General features: G+C 39.1%; 1 protein-coding gene across 1 annotated transcript in view; it reads left to right on the forward strand.

The window, feature by feature from the left end:
* Positions 1-15,818, forward strand: part of PLCE1 (phospholipase C epsilon 1) — a 112,021-nt gene that overhangs the window by 95,489 nt on the left and 714 nt on the right. Inside the window, exons 21-31 of the mRNA XM_053984320.1 lie at positions 261-378; positions 4,503-4,634; positions 5,737-6,027; positions 6,793-6,956; positions 7,858-8,119; positions 8,994-9,112; positions 10,269-10,397; positions 11,147-11,356; positions 13,284-13,445; positions 13,599-13,817; positions 14,553-14,764. Of these exons, the coding sequence (XP_053840295.1) occupies positions 261-378; positions 4,503-4,634; positions 5,737-6,027; positions 6,793-6,956; positions 7,858-8,119; positions 8,994-9,112; positions 10,269-10,397; positions 11,147-11,356; positions 13,284-13,445; positions 13,599-13,817; positions 14,553-14,732 (1,986 nt within the window). The 3' untranslated portion in view covers positions 14,733-14,764. The remainder of the gene's footprint in view (positions 1-260; positions 379-4,502; positions 4,635-5,736; positions 6,028-6,792; positions 6,957-7,857; positions 8,120-8,993; positions 9,113-10,268; positions 10,398-11,146; positions 11,357-13,283; positions 13,446-13,598; positions 13,818-14,552; positions 14,765-15,818) is intronic.

The raw sequence follows: 15,818 nt of genomic DNA on the forward strand, positions 1-15,818 counted from the left end.
TGTATTATATATTATTCTCAACATGGATGTGTTTTGTCTAAATGTTTGTAGAACTGACTCTGAATAAGGCCTTTACACACTACTGCAGAATCAGTAATGGGTATTGATCAGAAATGTACACACGGGAGGGAGATTTGTTAGGTGAGAACAGAAACCATATAGGAAGAAAGAGATAAAATATTTCAAAGACATAAGTATGATATGCAAGAATTCTTCTACATTCAGTAATATTATTAAATGTTCTTGGTGTTGTCACTCAGGTTTACGACATGGAGCTGGGTGAAGAATTCTATCTTCCACAAAATAAGAAGGAAAGCAGACAAATAGCCCCAGAGCTATCAGATCTTGTCATTTACTGTCAAGCTGTGAAGTTCCCGGGTAAGCACACTGCCCTGTTTTATTGCTTTAGGCTGTCTAATTCCTGGAGACATTATGTTTATGTTTTGAATTAGTTTGAAGTAGTCGAGGAGGTTCATTCTTCATGATTTGGTAGTCTTCATAATAGCAGCTCCTGGCTGAGAAGTAGTGTTCATAAATTATGTGAATACATTCTGTTTGTCATATTAAAATGTTTACAAAAGTGAAATTTGCCAGTCTTCACAACTTAGACAACTGCTTCACTGCCAAATGCCAGATGACAGAAAGCTTTATCTTAAGAGCTCTGAGTTTCCATGTAAGGTCCTACTGAATTAAGAAGGAAAATATTCTTAAAGCCTTGAAGGTAGAGTGTCACATTTCTTTAAGTGACCTCTGTTTAGTGTGTTTCACCTTTGCCCACAGCTGTATTTTCTGTTCTTTCCCAAGTGGACAGGAGAGGAGCCATTTGCAGGGGTAAAGCACCTTTTCATAGGATGGGTGAGGGCAGCTGCTTGCACACTCTCACTCAGTCTTCATGGAAGCAGTTATGGAAATCAGAGAATCTTCTTCTGTACAGTAGGAAGAAAAACTTTTGCAGAGAAAAGGAGAGGGAGTAACTGAAGAGATCACTGATAAGTACTTGTTCAGTACTGAAATATGAGGTTGGGTATATTTTGGCTCATACTATGTACATAAATACTTTTAAATTGAGAATTTATTGTTTATTGATATATTTAATGTTTTGAATGAAAAATCTGCTCTTTACTGGAATGGTTCTCTGTGGAAAAGTTAGCAATTCTGCCAAATCATGATCTTACACAAACAGAACTATAATCAGATTAGAGAAGCTAACCAAACATAAAATAGTGTCAAATAGACAAGATAAACAGGCTGAAATATGGACAGACATTCTTTTATAATCTTTTATAACTTTAAAAAATTGTAGGTGTCACTTGTTAAAATAATGACTTCTACAAATCCAAATCTGATACTCTTTTTAATGAAATCTGCAATGAGATATCTTTCAAGTAAAATATTTTCTTTTAAAGAAAGATATTCAAGATTAAATGGGGATACTTTGGGTTGTTCCAAGCATTTTGACACATAAAAAATTCTGATGTTCTAAAAAAACTTTGAAATATTTAATTTTTAATGTAATACTTGTTATTAAAGAAATACCTGCTTTCCTTCTCAGATTTCTTCCTCTTGCTTTAAAGGGATCATAAATAGAACAATTAAGATTACCTCCTTTCACAGATGAACACATAAAGCTGTAGGAATTACTTTTCCAACAAACTTTGTCTCCTTTGAGACAAATGCTGCCTCCTCTGAGGGAATGTAGGCTTCCATGGCCACCATGCCACTGATTGGGTTGCTGTGCTCAGCCAGAGGGCACAGATGTGGTGCAGTGCCCTACCCAGCATTGCCCATTAATGATGGGAACAAGGCTGCTAGATCCATGACTCTGTAGCTCTAGTACCTGTGTTCCTAACCAACTCAGAAAATGCAGGAGTTTTGGAAATGGGGAAGGCAGAATTCGTGTCAGTATCTGATCAATGGTGTAAATACTTTATTTCTTCTGTCTTCATATAATTTTGTTCTGTGTTTACACTCGCCTACATCCCTGAGTGTTAATCACTGATTTGTGACTATAAAAAAGGGCAAGGACCATAATGTTCACTTACCCTAACCTACTGAGTAACACAGATTTCCCTAAGTGTTCCCTGGTCAAAACAGAATTTATCATGTGGAGAAAATAACATTTCTTGTTTATAAACCTCTGCTAACAAGGAAGCCACCATGGCCCTTGTTGTTTCTGTGCTCTTTGACCTTACAGTCCTTGTTTAACTTGAATTCCAGTGTATTGGATATCATTGCACCATTATCTGAGAGGCTGGAGGTCTGTTCTCTGGGATCAGCATGTAGAGGGAGCAGGGACTCATCTCACCAGCATGAAATTCTGTCACCATCTCCATCACATCAGATTATCTGCCCCTGTAGTATCACTTCTCAAGAAATTAAAGTGAACATAGAAAGGGGCACCCTGCATATAAAAATGCTGTAAATTCCCTTTTAAGGTCTGCAAACTTGCAGACTTTCTGTTGGTCTGAAACACATGGTGAGAAGGTGGCAATTACAGTTGAACCTGTTATGTTAGTATGATGAGAAGAAGGGCAGGGAAGCTTGTAATCCTCTGGATTAAGTCCAGAAGCAGTAAAGCACTGTCCTTATATCTAACACATGAAATGGACACTAAATTCTATAACTTGAAAAACATGGCAAGGGGTTGTAGGGAAACACAAAACATTTACTCTGACCCTGTGGTAGTACAATAGGATTTATGTACAGTATGGTGGGATCTGAGCTGATCCTACTTTGACCAGAGAGTTGGACCAAATGACTTCCCTAGCTTTGTCAACCTCTATTATTTTGTGATTTGATGGTTCTATGAATTGGTAAAGCTATATTTTGAAGTCAAGTTTGAATTGGAGTGAAAAATGGAGCATGTCTGTGGGAAGAGATGTGTAACATGCAAAGCATGAGAGACAGAAAGGAAGCTGCCAGCTGCAGTGTACCCTGTGGCCATCACACTGGGTTGTCAGCCCTAGGGCTCTGCACTGCACTCTGGTGATTTATGAGGGTAGTTTGTTTCCTCAGTGACTGTCTCCACAACAGGATTTTGAAACTGGATCTTACTTGCCAAATCCATTTGATCCATTCAAAACTGGGTTTAAATAGTGCTGGAAGCACACAGTGCATAACTCCTCATTCTTCTAGTCAATTCATATTCATTGATCCCAATTTCTAGCATCTTCTGTGGTTTATGTGTATGCTTTGGCTCAAAGAGACAACACATCTCCAATGTGGAAAACATTTATGTACGTTCTGAGTATTATTAACCCAAGCCGTTGCATTGAAACTGTGTGCATAATTTTAGTAAGTACATGTACACATGCCATAAAGATTGAGAGCTGAAAATTTGCAGCTGTGGGCAGTCTTCAATCAGAAGAGGCCAATGTATCCTCTTTGTGATTTACATTTGTATTTGAAATATTAGTATTAAATCTACAACTGTCTTTAGGCAGGTGTGAATTGATGTGAATTAATGTGGGACATTTTGGGAGTCACAGTTAGGCATGTAAGAGTGTATTTGCTTTGTTACATTCTATATCACAAATACATCTTGGGTTTCTAAGAGCATCCCACATCTCGCTGCTGTGGGTGTCAGAATAATTACTGTCAGAATAATTACTGTGCACTTTCATTTGTGCTCTCTCCAAGCCAACAGAAAGAAATTGACCTTAAGTGGGATTAAGTCTGTTTACTTCACCACGATTCAGGTCATGACTTTTAATGATTATATTTCTAGAATGCACAAGTTTGAATAATAGCTATGCTAGAGCTTTCCAGCTCTACTCCTAGTACATATTGGCCATTAAATAGGTAATGGATTTTGCACACCTAACTGTATTTACCAACACTGAAGTACAAATAAACAGAAGAAGATGACTCTGAAAACATTTTGAAGTTAAACTGTTTAACCAACAGCATTTGGACATATGATTGATATGATATGATATTATATTACATTACATTATATTACATTATATCTTAAAATCATAATCTTGCATTTATTTAATTATGTAGGTATCTAGATTAATTCCATGATATTCACTACTGTACAGATTTATTGCTTCTGTAGAAAATATTTTTATTTTTCAAAATTATTTCTAGGATGAATACCTTGGGACTGTTACTGCAGATTTTTTTAGTATCAGTTTAGACCATTTAGTAATTTGAGAGAAAGCCTTTACCTTCTTCAAGCCAAAAAGTACAATGGAGAAAAGTTATATCACAGAGAGAGAATTGTATATTGTATTGTTTCATATGGGTTTCTATATACATTATATAAATGCATGCATATATGCATTATATATAAACCCATACATAATATATACATATATAAAAGTCTGTATATATTTAAAGATGTTGAAATTAAGTTGTGGAGAAAAATACACTGCTTGTCCTGTGTGCTATATAACAGGAGTATTCATGCCTTCAAAAATAATGTAAAATATGGTGGAAAATGTCTTGCCCTCTTGGTCATGTTTTTTGGCTCATTTATTTTACATTTATGGGAACAGGCTTGTCAACTCTAAACCCATCTGGCTCTAGCAGAGGAAAAGAAAGAAAAAGCAGGAAGTCCATTTTTGGCAACAATCCTGGCAGGCTGAGCCCTGGGGAGTCAGCTGCTCTTGCCAAAGCATCTGGAAAAGGTAAAGTTAGCATCTTCTTTCACCAGTCACGTGGAATGACGCCGTAATCCAACACATGTACCAGACCAAGTTGTTAAAGATCAAATACTTTGCAATGTGTAAAACGTTAAACTTTGGAATGGTTTTTCGTTAGCACAGCAGCTATTACAGTACCACTCTTACAACTGAAGTGGTGAGTGTGGAATATCAGGATTACTTGATCAGAAATATGATGACCCTAATTCATAAACAATTCAAAACTAATGTACATTTTAAGTATCTTAAAGTTTATATTTTTGATTATATAAGTGAATATTTTCAAAGTACAAATGAAAGCCAGAACTGTTGGGCCGGTGCAGAAAATAATTTTATTGTCTGAAATAGAACTTAGCAGCCTAAAAGTCAGCCAAGTCCAAATGTGTCTAATTATGCAAATTAGACCCTCCAGGTGATTCAGTTTGTGAACCTGGAAATTGTGCCTCTGCCTATGAACAGATGTAAAGAAATACAAAGGAAGTACAGGAAAGGTTCTGGAGCAGGAATAAGACCCAGATCCCCTGCCTTTCAAGTGATTGCCATAAAGAGATATTTTGAACTCATTTTCTGGCTCAGGGAGGACTGTATTTCTTGCAGCCCAAGGGCAGGACTGCAGCAGACAGGAGAGATTTCCTTCTAGAGGCCAGTGTCCTAAAAGTGAAGAAGTGTGGTGCCTAATTCTAAAGCATATAAGTATTTTGCTGCCTTTTTCCCCTAACTTATGCAGTCTCTGTAGATGTCTGTTTGGAAAATTAGCAGATGGCTTTCAGTCTTGCCTCTCTTCCTCATGTAAAATGTATAAATGAGAAGAAGGGAATTTTATTCCTTAATTTATTCAGGCAAATGCTAATTAGGTATATATTTATGAAAGTGCTTGTTAGCACATCTAATAGTGGTATTATTTCAATACTTGGACATTGTGTTTCCTCTCAAGGATTGTTCTTACTGTGTGAGAAGGACTGTGCCACTTGCCCTGAGTAGTGTCATTTTCCAGGATCACCTTTTTGTACCATAACCAAAGCACACACACATAAGCCACTAGAAAACATTGCATTTTTGGAGCCTCTGTACCTTGTTTCTTTTCCAGGTCCTTTTGATGCGATGCGGCAGACCTGGGAAGATCCTTGCTCTCCTTACAACTCTCCAGCCTCCCTCAGTGCCATCATAAGGACTCCCAAGTGCTATCACATCTCGTCCCTGAACGAGAACGCTGCCAAGCGGCTCTGCAGGCGCTATTCCCAGAAGCTGATCCAGCACACCACCTGCCAGCTCCTGAGGACCTACCCCGCTGCCACGCGCATCGACTCCTCCAACCCCCACCCCCTGATCTTCTGGCTGCACGGTGTGCAGCTCGTGGCTCTGAACTACCAAACAGACGGTAAGGCTACCCAAACCCAGCTTTCAATACGTTGGAAATGTGATAAGAGGTCTTAAGTTGTGAATTTGTATTTTCCCTGTTTACTTTTCCCTGCTCTCCCGAGGGGATCTTCCTGTATCTGCACCCCAGCCACAAGCAGGTTCATAGCACAACAGTCTGGTCCTTGAGAGCAGTGACCTCAGAGTCCAGGAGCCAATGCACCAGGTTCCCTGATAACCCAGAAGTGCCTGGACAGCAACACTTCCATTTTTATATTTATTTTATTGCTGAAGGTTGTTTTTTTTTCTCCCAGTCCAAGTAACTGTTATCCCTTTCTGATAATTTCAAGCATAAAAAGGTACTGAAGTATTTTTCACTTGGAAGTGCTGCCTTGGATGCTGGTTTAATGTTGATCATTTTTTGAATATTTGTTATCTTATCTTCTGTTCCTTCACATTTTCCATGGGGGATCCATTAGGTCATCTACAGTGCTCTTTCATTATGCAGTTCAGGGCACATTCCTACAAACTTCCCAGAGAACTGTTGTAGGCAAGCCCTAAAGTTCAATAAAGACAATGGAAAGGAAAAGAATGAACTGTTCTTAGAGTTTTGTGTAATTACTGAATAGATTGGACACATAAATCACAGATAGTTCTGAAAACCAGAAATAGTACGTAACTAAAATAATTTTTAAAAAGATACTTCAAACATGACTTTGTCTTCACTGTTACATTTTTTCCATTGTACCATTGCTCTCTGTCAGTTTTGGCTGCCTTAATTTCACAGATCTTCCTCTGCAACTCAATGCAGCAATGTTTGAGGCTAATGGTGGCTGTGGATATGTTCTGAAACCTCCAGTTCTGTGGGATAAAAACTGTTCAATGTACCAGCATTTTTGTCCATTGGAAAGAGACCTTGATAATAAAGAGCCAGCTATATATTCTCTAACAGTAAGTACATGAAAAGGGAATTTTCATACAGGCAAACAGATAGACATAGACAATATGCAACCAGCATTACAGTCACACTTCTAAATGAAAAGATTGAATCTTTAAATGTTGCTTCCAAAGGTCAACCTAACTAACAGAAATTGGAGAGGAAAGGAACAAAGATTTGTCTTTATTTTATTGTATTGGCTGATTCGTATCCATAGTTACTTCCCCTGTTTCCTTCACAGTATTTGTTGAAACTCAGTCCTGAAAGCATTTTCCCTGGCACTACACAACTGTGTAAAATTACACATGTGCCTTGATGTTCTACACATTAGTGAACACTTGAAAAGCTGCACAAAAAGCCATTATGAAAAGCTGTACTGAATCTTGAAAAAATAATTTTTTGTAACTTACATAACAAGATACATAATTCATGGATTTTTGGCCAAAAAAATGTACTCTCAGAAGCTAGTCCTTTCCAGGAAATGTGTCAGAAAAGTGAAATTCATAAGAATCAGAATTTTCCCAGCTGTGGTAATTGCACACTTAATTCTTGTGTTCTGTATGCCAAAGCAAGCCAGAGCTCAATGCCATCACCCCAGAGTAATGGAGAAGAGAATGTGATCCTTTTTGACTGCATTAGTGGCACATTCATTCTGGATTACTGTTCAGATGCCTTGAACAGTTGTATAGAGTGTTTTTGCAGAGGAAAGATACCACAGCAGTGGTGTTGGGGGTGGGACGGTTGAGGGAGCTCTGCTTTTGAACTTTCTGCCCTGGCAATCACAAAAGTGAGTGTTGTAATTAATTCAGCACATTAACAAACTGTGCTTAGGGGTGTGCTGAGCAGTATTTAGCTCAGGATCGTGGCAGCATAGGGATTCCTCCACTAATTGTTCTCTGTGCTCCTCGGCTGCAGATCGTGTCTGGCCAGAACGTTTGCCCCAGCAACAGCACGGGCAGCCCCTGCATCGAGATCGACGTGCTGGGGATGCCCCTGGACAGCTGCCACTTCCGCACGAAGCCCATCCACCGCAACACTCTCAACCCCATGTGGAACGAGCAGTTCCTTTTCCGGGTTCACTTTGAAGATTTGGTCTTTCTCCGCTTTGCAGTTGTTGAAAATAACTGCTCAGCTGTAACAGCTCAGAGGATTATTCCCCTAAAAGCGCTGAAGAGAGGTACAGTATAGCTCGTGGTGGCACCCTAAGCCAAAATGGTCCAGCAGATTCCTGGGTTGAATCCTTCCAGAGGGGAATTTTTAATCAGTTGCATTTTTCTAGAGGAGAGAGGGAGCAAATACCAGACAGCACACCACAGCCTGGCAGTGCAGTGCTGATCAAAGACTCCCAGGGAGCTGGCAGCCGCCCCAATGGCTTGTAAAAAGTCCCATCCTGTGCTGTTGTGGAGGCAGGGCCATGTGGAACACACCTGCTCCTGAGGCTGTGTTCACCAGGGGATGGGCTGCTCCCTTAGGAAGCTTGGAGTGCTTTCACTCCTGCCCTTGTCCTTTGCCCAAGAAACTGCTGCGACAGCTGATCACTGTGCAGAGGGGAATTGCACTTCTCACAGCCATGGCTGGAGGGGAGTTGAAGAAAGGGTGGAAAAAAGTGAGAGATCAGGAAACATCACTAATTGTGTGACACCTGGGGGAGAGAATTTCCATGCTGCCAGTAGCTCTCTTACATTTGCTTTGTGCCACTTTAATGTCACACAATTGTCTGGGTTAGCATGTGAGAAGATTTGGCCATACACATGCATTTTCCAATGAGAATTTGACCTTGCTTCATTCATGTTCTGATATTTAGATATTTTATGTATGACTATATTGAATGTTATGGTAAAACAAAGGCAGGTTGCTCTATGAGCCACTCAGCAGTAGGATTTGTGTTACCCTGTGTTGTACAGAGTGTTAATGCAGTGGTATTAGAGAGCTTAAAATCCTACCTGTGTGGTAAAGTGTAGCTATAAATACAACAAATTTGAGTTTTCCATTTATGAGACTTGTATCCTAGGATGTGGCAAAGTATTTACAGAAAGATTTTTCCTCTTTAGGCTACAGACATGTCCAGCTCCATAACTTACACAATGAAACATTAGAAATTTCCAGTTTGTTCATAAACAGTCGGAGAATGGAAGAAAATCCCTCTGGAAACAGTCTGCCTGCATCCATGGTAATTTATTTTTTGTTTGTGTACATGAATTACCTGTACTCTTGGTTTAATAACTACTATGACGTGAAGATTTACAGGGCCAGAGTGTTCAAAGATGTTAGCCCTCAAACCTGCACATTCTTCAGACATACCTTGATGCCTACCTTTTTTTTTTTTTTTTTTTTTGCTTTGGTGGAAGTAAGGTTATCCTACCTGGATAAAACTGTAGGCAGGCAAATCTTTTCAAAGTCTGGCTCCTCTGCTGTATTTAGGTATAGAACAAGAAATGTGCTCCTCGACTGGGGGAATGTGGATGAGCAGTCAGGTTCAGTGCAGCCTCGTGCATTCTTTTGTGCATGAATTGTAAGCAAAACATTTGAGACCAAAAAGAAAAAAAAAAAGGAAGATGCAACAACTTTGAAATAATGAGAGTAAAATTGATTTCTGTTACAAGAAAAGATGAACTCTGCAGTTCCATAAATCATACAGATTTATATATGTGTGTGCACATCCATATGTTTATATGTGCAAATATGTATACATACATATAGGTATCTGTATATCTAAAAATATGCATGCACAGATGTGATTTTTGTTTAAAAGCCCTTACTGTTACGCTACCTGGGTTACTTGTGTTTTGGCAACTTTAAACATGTATTTTTTCATTTTGCTGACTCATAAAGTGTTAGATAAAACTTTCTGAGCTGCTCCTGTGTGTGCAGCAGATGTGCTGCAGGTATTACCTCCTGTGAATACTTGTCAGACTTGTATCTTGGTGAATTACTAGAGTAGAAAGGAAGAACAAATAGTTTGGAGGTTAAAACAAAGCTATAGCTTTTCATCCAGTAATCTGTATGCTGAATCCAAATATCTGAGCTCAGCTAGAATGGGGAATGAGTGATGGAGGTTGGCCCTTTGTCCATTGATAGTTTATCTATTCCCACTGGAAAACTTCCTTTTTATCTTCAGCTTCAGGATACAATGGAGGCTTTTGGAGGGTTTGTTGGGGTTTTTTTAGGTGTCTCGATCCATAGAGTAAGGAAGAGCCATGTATGAACTGAACAGCTTTGCTTTGTCAAGGCCCTCACAACTTGTGTGCACAGTTTCTTTAAAGCAACCTAGAAATAACATGCCTATGTAAAAACGTCCAGTAACCTGTTGAATGTTGTCTGAACAGTTGTTTAGCCTGGGAGAAAGGAAAGCTACCATGACTTACAAAGTGACAGTTCATGGAATTCCAGGCCCAGAGCCTTTCACTGTTTTCAGTGTAAGTGCGGGGACCACGGCTGCACAGCTGCTCAATCAGGTGAGTTCCTGCTGAACTGCAGACTCTTCATTGCCAGAATCCACACTAACATCCTGCTGGACCTCTGTCTCCCTGCACTTCTCACACACAGGGTCGTTGTAGTTCATTCATCACAGCAAGGGGTGCGGTTAGAAATGCATTGCTGTGGAATTAATTACACAGCAAACACAGAATATAATCAGTGGCATTTGCCCAATCTTGGCTTCAGATAATGGGTTTATAATCTTAGAACATATTCCCTATTAGTATTTTAATATTTGGGCATATGCAGGTAAGAAAAACAATCTGTTATAGTCAGTGGGTACAGTGGGTTCTTCTTAAAACAAAGGCAAACATTTCTGCACAATTCTTTGAAGTGAAGCACCATAGGAACAGAGAGTAAAAGTTAGAGGGCTAAGTTCATGAGTCGAAAAACCAGTTAACTCAGCAGGGATTGTTATTCTAGCAGTGGGAAAAGACTGTACTGTCCTGGGATTATGAATAAATTTTCTGGCCAGCCAAAAAGGACCGAAATAAGCTTAAATAGTACTGCCTTGTCTGGAATAGTTGAACTGCTTGGCTGGGCTAAAGAGAACAGGACATTACCCTGGAGTAAAATGTCTGAATAATAAATAGCACATCAGAAATCCTGCCTGCACTGTCAGAATACTTACTGATTCTTAAAGCTTCCTTATTCATTCTCATTTATAACTACTAATTATGCAGTGTTTATATTTAGCATTCTAATTGTTGTATGTGGTCTGTCTTAGCTCTTGGCTACCATAAAAGGCACCGAGTCATGCGCTGCAGACTATTTTCTGATGGAAGAGAAAAGTTTTATATCAAAAGAAAAGAGTGAATGCAGAAAACCACCATTCCAGAGAGTAATTGGTCCTGAAGAAGGGCTAGTGCAGCTTTTAAACAGTTGGTTCCCAGAAGAAGGATATGTTGGAAGAATTATCTTTAAAACTCGAGAGGAAGTAAGTCTGTTTTAGATAAATTATTATTTACAAAAGTAGCTAAAAATAGCTCTTAAGACCACGAAACAAAAGGGTGCAGTATTTGTTTCACTACTTGGTGACTAATATCAATGCTGTGCACATTATTTAAGAACAAACTTAATTCTTGAGTGAGAAGCACAACTGGACCGTATACACCTGTGTGACACCAACTGGACCTCCCTCAGCTACAGTATCAGCTGTGTGCTGTTTATTCATTATGGCTCAGTCACCAGTTCAGTGACTCTCTTGGAGTGATAGTTCTAATTTAATGCAAATCTAGATTATACCATGATAAGAAATTAATATAAAGATAATAGTTAAAACCAAAGGATCATAGATAGCAGAACTTCAGAAAACCACCATCAATTTAGATGGCAGCAACTTATCATCTGTCTAGAAAAATTAGAAATAATTTTAATACTAAAGAATAAGTCTAAAAGCCTCAAAGGATGATTAAATTAAAGGCTAAAATAATTAAATAGATGATTTCTTTTAATTTAAAGGAGGAAGATTACTTCAGTTTACACTATGAGCAAAGCATCTACAGCTTAAAATATGCTAGTGCCCAGGCTTGTGAGTTGTGAGACAGAGAAAAAAAAAGCAGGAGAAAGACACTTAATGATCTAATGATCCCATTTTCAGAGGCACTTTCTTTGGTCAGTTAGGCAAATAAAAATGCTTGCTTAGTACACAGATTTTACATATGTATATATCTATATCTATATCTATATCTATCTATCTATCTATCTATCTATCTATATATATATATATATATATATGAATGACAGATGGGCTCTGGTATACTTTAAACTGAAAAAAAATGTATTTTTGCTTATTTTGACACAACTTTTGATAAAGCTTCAATTTGACAAATTGCTATTATTTTACACAAGGCCACATTTTGGTTTTCTTTATATCTAATATTTGGAACAAAAATGAAAGGGTAGAAATCTGTTTGTGGAAATAGTAGCCTACTGAATTCTGCTGACTGCAGCACTGCGTCTGTCAGTGTATGCTGCCACATGTGTTCTGCCAAGCCCCATTCCTTCAGAAAATGGGTACAAATCTGCCTTAGCACATATGAAAATTATGTTTTTGTTCTGTCCTGTTATGGGAGTACCTCAGAGCATTATCCATAATTTTGAGCCTTTCTGCAGACAGCAGCACCTCAGAGCTTGGAGCTAGAAATGAAGCTGCAAATCTGACTGGAAAATCAAGGAGCAGGTCCAGTGACAGGGTGCAATACACAGTCCATATTTACAGCTTGTGAATCCAAGCTGTGTTCCAAGTGTTCCTAGGCTTTGGACAGAAATGCATTCTCTGAGAAGAGGATTCAAGGAGGAATTCTGTCAAAAATCTGCAGTAGTCATTGAAAAGGGAGAGAGAAACACGCAGCCTTCCTCTTGCTCCACACCACAGGAAAATGTTCGCTCAGATTCTGGCTCTCTAAATTCTTTTGACTTTAGTGCAGGGACAGGAAAGAAGAGAACCCTTTCCACCATCTCCCATCATACTGGCACCATTACATGAGAAAGCACCAATTTGTATACATAAGGGAAGGATTTAAGGGACCATTTTTGTGAAATATGATGCTATGCAAACATCTCCGTTCCTCACCTACTATGAAAGGTATTTCAAATACCAATTTTAGAAAACATGGGTATTTACTATCACTATTTATTATTATTATTAATAATAATTATTATTATTAATAATAATAAATAATAATTATCATTATTATTTATTATTAGCAATAGTGGCTTGTCAAAACTCTCTTATAATGCATTTAAAAAATTGAGCTGAGGCAACCGCAATCTCCAATTTCCCTGTAATAAAACCCTTGTGTGACCACAAGCTATTAGTTACCTCTCTTAAGTAAATGAATTTGTCTGTCATTTTCCTTTAGAATTTAAATGAGAAAAATGTCTTTCAAGAAGCAAAGGAAGAAGCAGCCATCAGCTCTGAGGATGACAGCTTCTTTGTTCAGGTACATGATGTCTCCCCAGAGCAACCACGCACCGTGATCAAAGCTCCACGCCTCAGCACGGCTCAGGATGTCATACAGCAGGTAAGCGGGTGTGCCCACCTCAACATGGGGGCTGGAAGTTGGTTTCAAACAAGCTAAGGTGGGATTTGTTTTCAGCACTCGCTGAAGAATCGGTTTAGTAACCTGAATCTGATGGAATGCCTCGTTTTTTGTTTTGTTTTTCTGCTTTTAAAGACTCTCTGCAAAGCCAAGTACTCCTACAGCATTTTGAGCAATCCAAACCCAAGTGATTATGTGCTCTTGGAAGAGGTGACTAAAGAGCCAGCAAACAAAAAGTCTTCAACATCTAAACCATCTCAGAGGATTCTCTCTGATCAAGAGTGTGTGTTTCAGGCCCAAAGCAAGTGGAAGGGAGCAGGAAAATTTATCCTTAAGCTCAAAGAACAGGTTCAGGTAAAAGATGCAATATTTTGCAGATGTTATAGATGGTGTGTGATCAGCTTAATGGGAACCTGCTTTCCATGTAAGGGAGACCCAACTGGCATGAGAGCAGATGGAGAGGACAGACTACAGCAAAAAGCAAATTCCTCTTTTCTCTGAACCTCCCTTACTTATTCCTTTGCAAAACTGCATCAGTTACATTCAGCAATACGATTCCCTCACAGCCTGCAAGTCCAGAGCAACCTTTATCTGCTACCAGCTTTCTGTTTCTCAAAACCTTCTGGCTGTGCATGCCATGTTCCCTGTCATAATAAAGGACCATTCAAATGGGCAGCACTTAAAAGCTACTGGAATAAAGTCCCCTTTATTCCTGGCCAGTGAAAAAGTTGTTCTGTTGCTTTATCTCAGGCTTTAAAAAATGGCAGGAATGAAGTACATGCCTGCTGGGAGAAGGAACTGTGTTCTCCTTTCCAGCAAACACCAATCCACAGCTGCTGTTGCTTTAAAGTAACTGTATTATAAGCACAGATTACCAAAATTTGCTAAACATATCTTTAACAATGCATAATTTTTAATGAATCTATTCAGAACAATCAGAAGGAAGTACCTGGATGAAAGCACAGCTGTACTGAATTCCTAAAGGGAGGCCTGCTCAGCAGTATGTCAGGTGTTTTCATATTCATTCCTTATTTCCCAGCGAACAAGCAGCTGTTAAACCACCTCTGTGATCTTTTTTAATTTTTACAGGCAGCACGAGATGACAAGAGAAAAGGCATCTCCTTCACCAGTGAACTGAAGAAGCTGACCAAGTCAAGTAAGCAGTACCGGGGCTTCGTGTCACCCGCGCTGCAGGTCCTGTCGGACAGTCCCCAGGGCAGGGACGAGAGAGCCGCCTGCGCCTTGGCCTTCAGTGACATCATGGAATAGTCCCGGCTGCTGCCACGGCAAGGCCTGCTCAGGTATGAGACACCGACCCCAGCACTGAGCAGGCTTTCAGTGCAGCAGGCACAGAGGATTCCTGCTTCCAAGCTGTAGCTCAGCAAACCAAGTGAGGTACAAGGACTGACAGAATGATCCATTAAAGCCTCATACACTGGTGTGCACAGGCACGATGACTTCAGGAAGGTCTCAAAGTGAACCAGAATGGTGGAGTTTCACTCACTTTCTCTGCCCATTTAAAACAAAATGTTGCATCCCAGTTGATTTTGCAGTACTCATTTTTATCAACAATTGTGCTTAAATAGCGATGCTCTGTTACTCTTTTGCTCTGGGCCACGGCAAATGAAAGTGAGCAGTAGAGCTTTTATTGTTTTTTGTAATGTCCAGATAACAAAATCATCAGGATTGGTGATCTCTTTTTTAGCTAGAACAAGTTTATAGTGTTAATTTCTGTCTGTGGAAATTTTGCCAGAAATGTTTAAACATTTACACTATCCTTTCTGTATCTCTTCATTTTCTTCCATCTTGCTTGACTTCAAACAACTGAAATACACAACCAAGACTGTCCCATTTCTATGGAGATAGTACGTGCCACTTGCCCAGCACTGTACACTAACCAGACACTTGCACAGTGCTACTACGGCACTGTGACAGCAGCTGGGAAGTTGCAGCTCATTGCAAATGAAGAAGAAATGTTTTTCAGTGTTGATAATCCCACCTCACAGATGGCCAGTTTAAGAGTACATTTGTTTTTCTGTATACATCTAATTATTAAAGCATTATTTGACATGCACTGTAATGCTACTGCTAAGTCACTAAATTAACAGAATTTAAGCAGCTTTCATTTGCAAGGTATTTCAAATAGGAAGGGATTAATTTGATAGCTTATTTCTAGACTGCTATAAACCCCCTAATTCATTTAAATGATTTGAATTCAAAGAAAGCAAAGTAAATTATGGGAAAATCAGAGTCACTTTCCTTCTTCTGCATTTGGTCGGGTTTTTGTTTTGCTGGGGGCTTGTTTTGTTGTGTTTTCTTGGGTTTTTTTTTTTTTTCCTTTTTTTTATGAAACCC

This window comes from Vidua macroura, chromosome 8, assembly GCF_024509145.1.
Source record: "Vidua macroura isolate BioBank_ID:100142 chromosome 8, ASM2450914v1, whole genome shotgun sequence".
In the NCBI taxonomy this organism is placed as follows: Eukaryota; Metazoa; Chordata; class Aves; order Passeriformes; family Viduidae; genus Vidua; species Vidua macroura.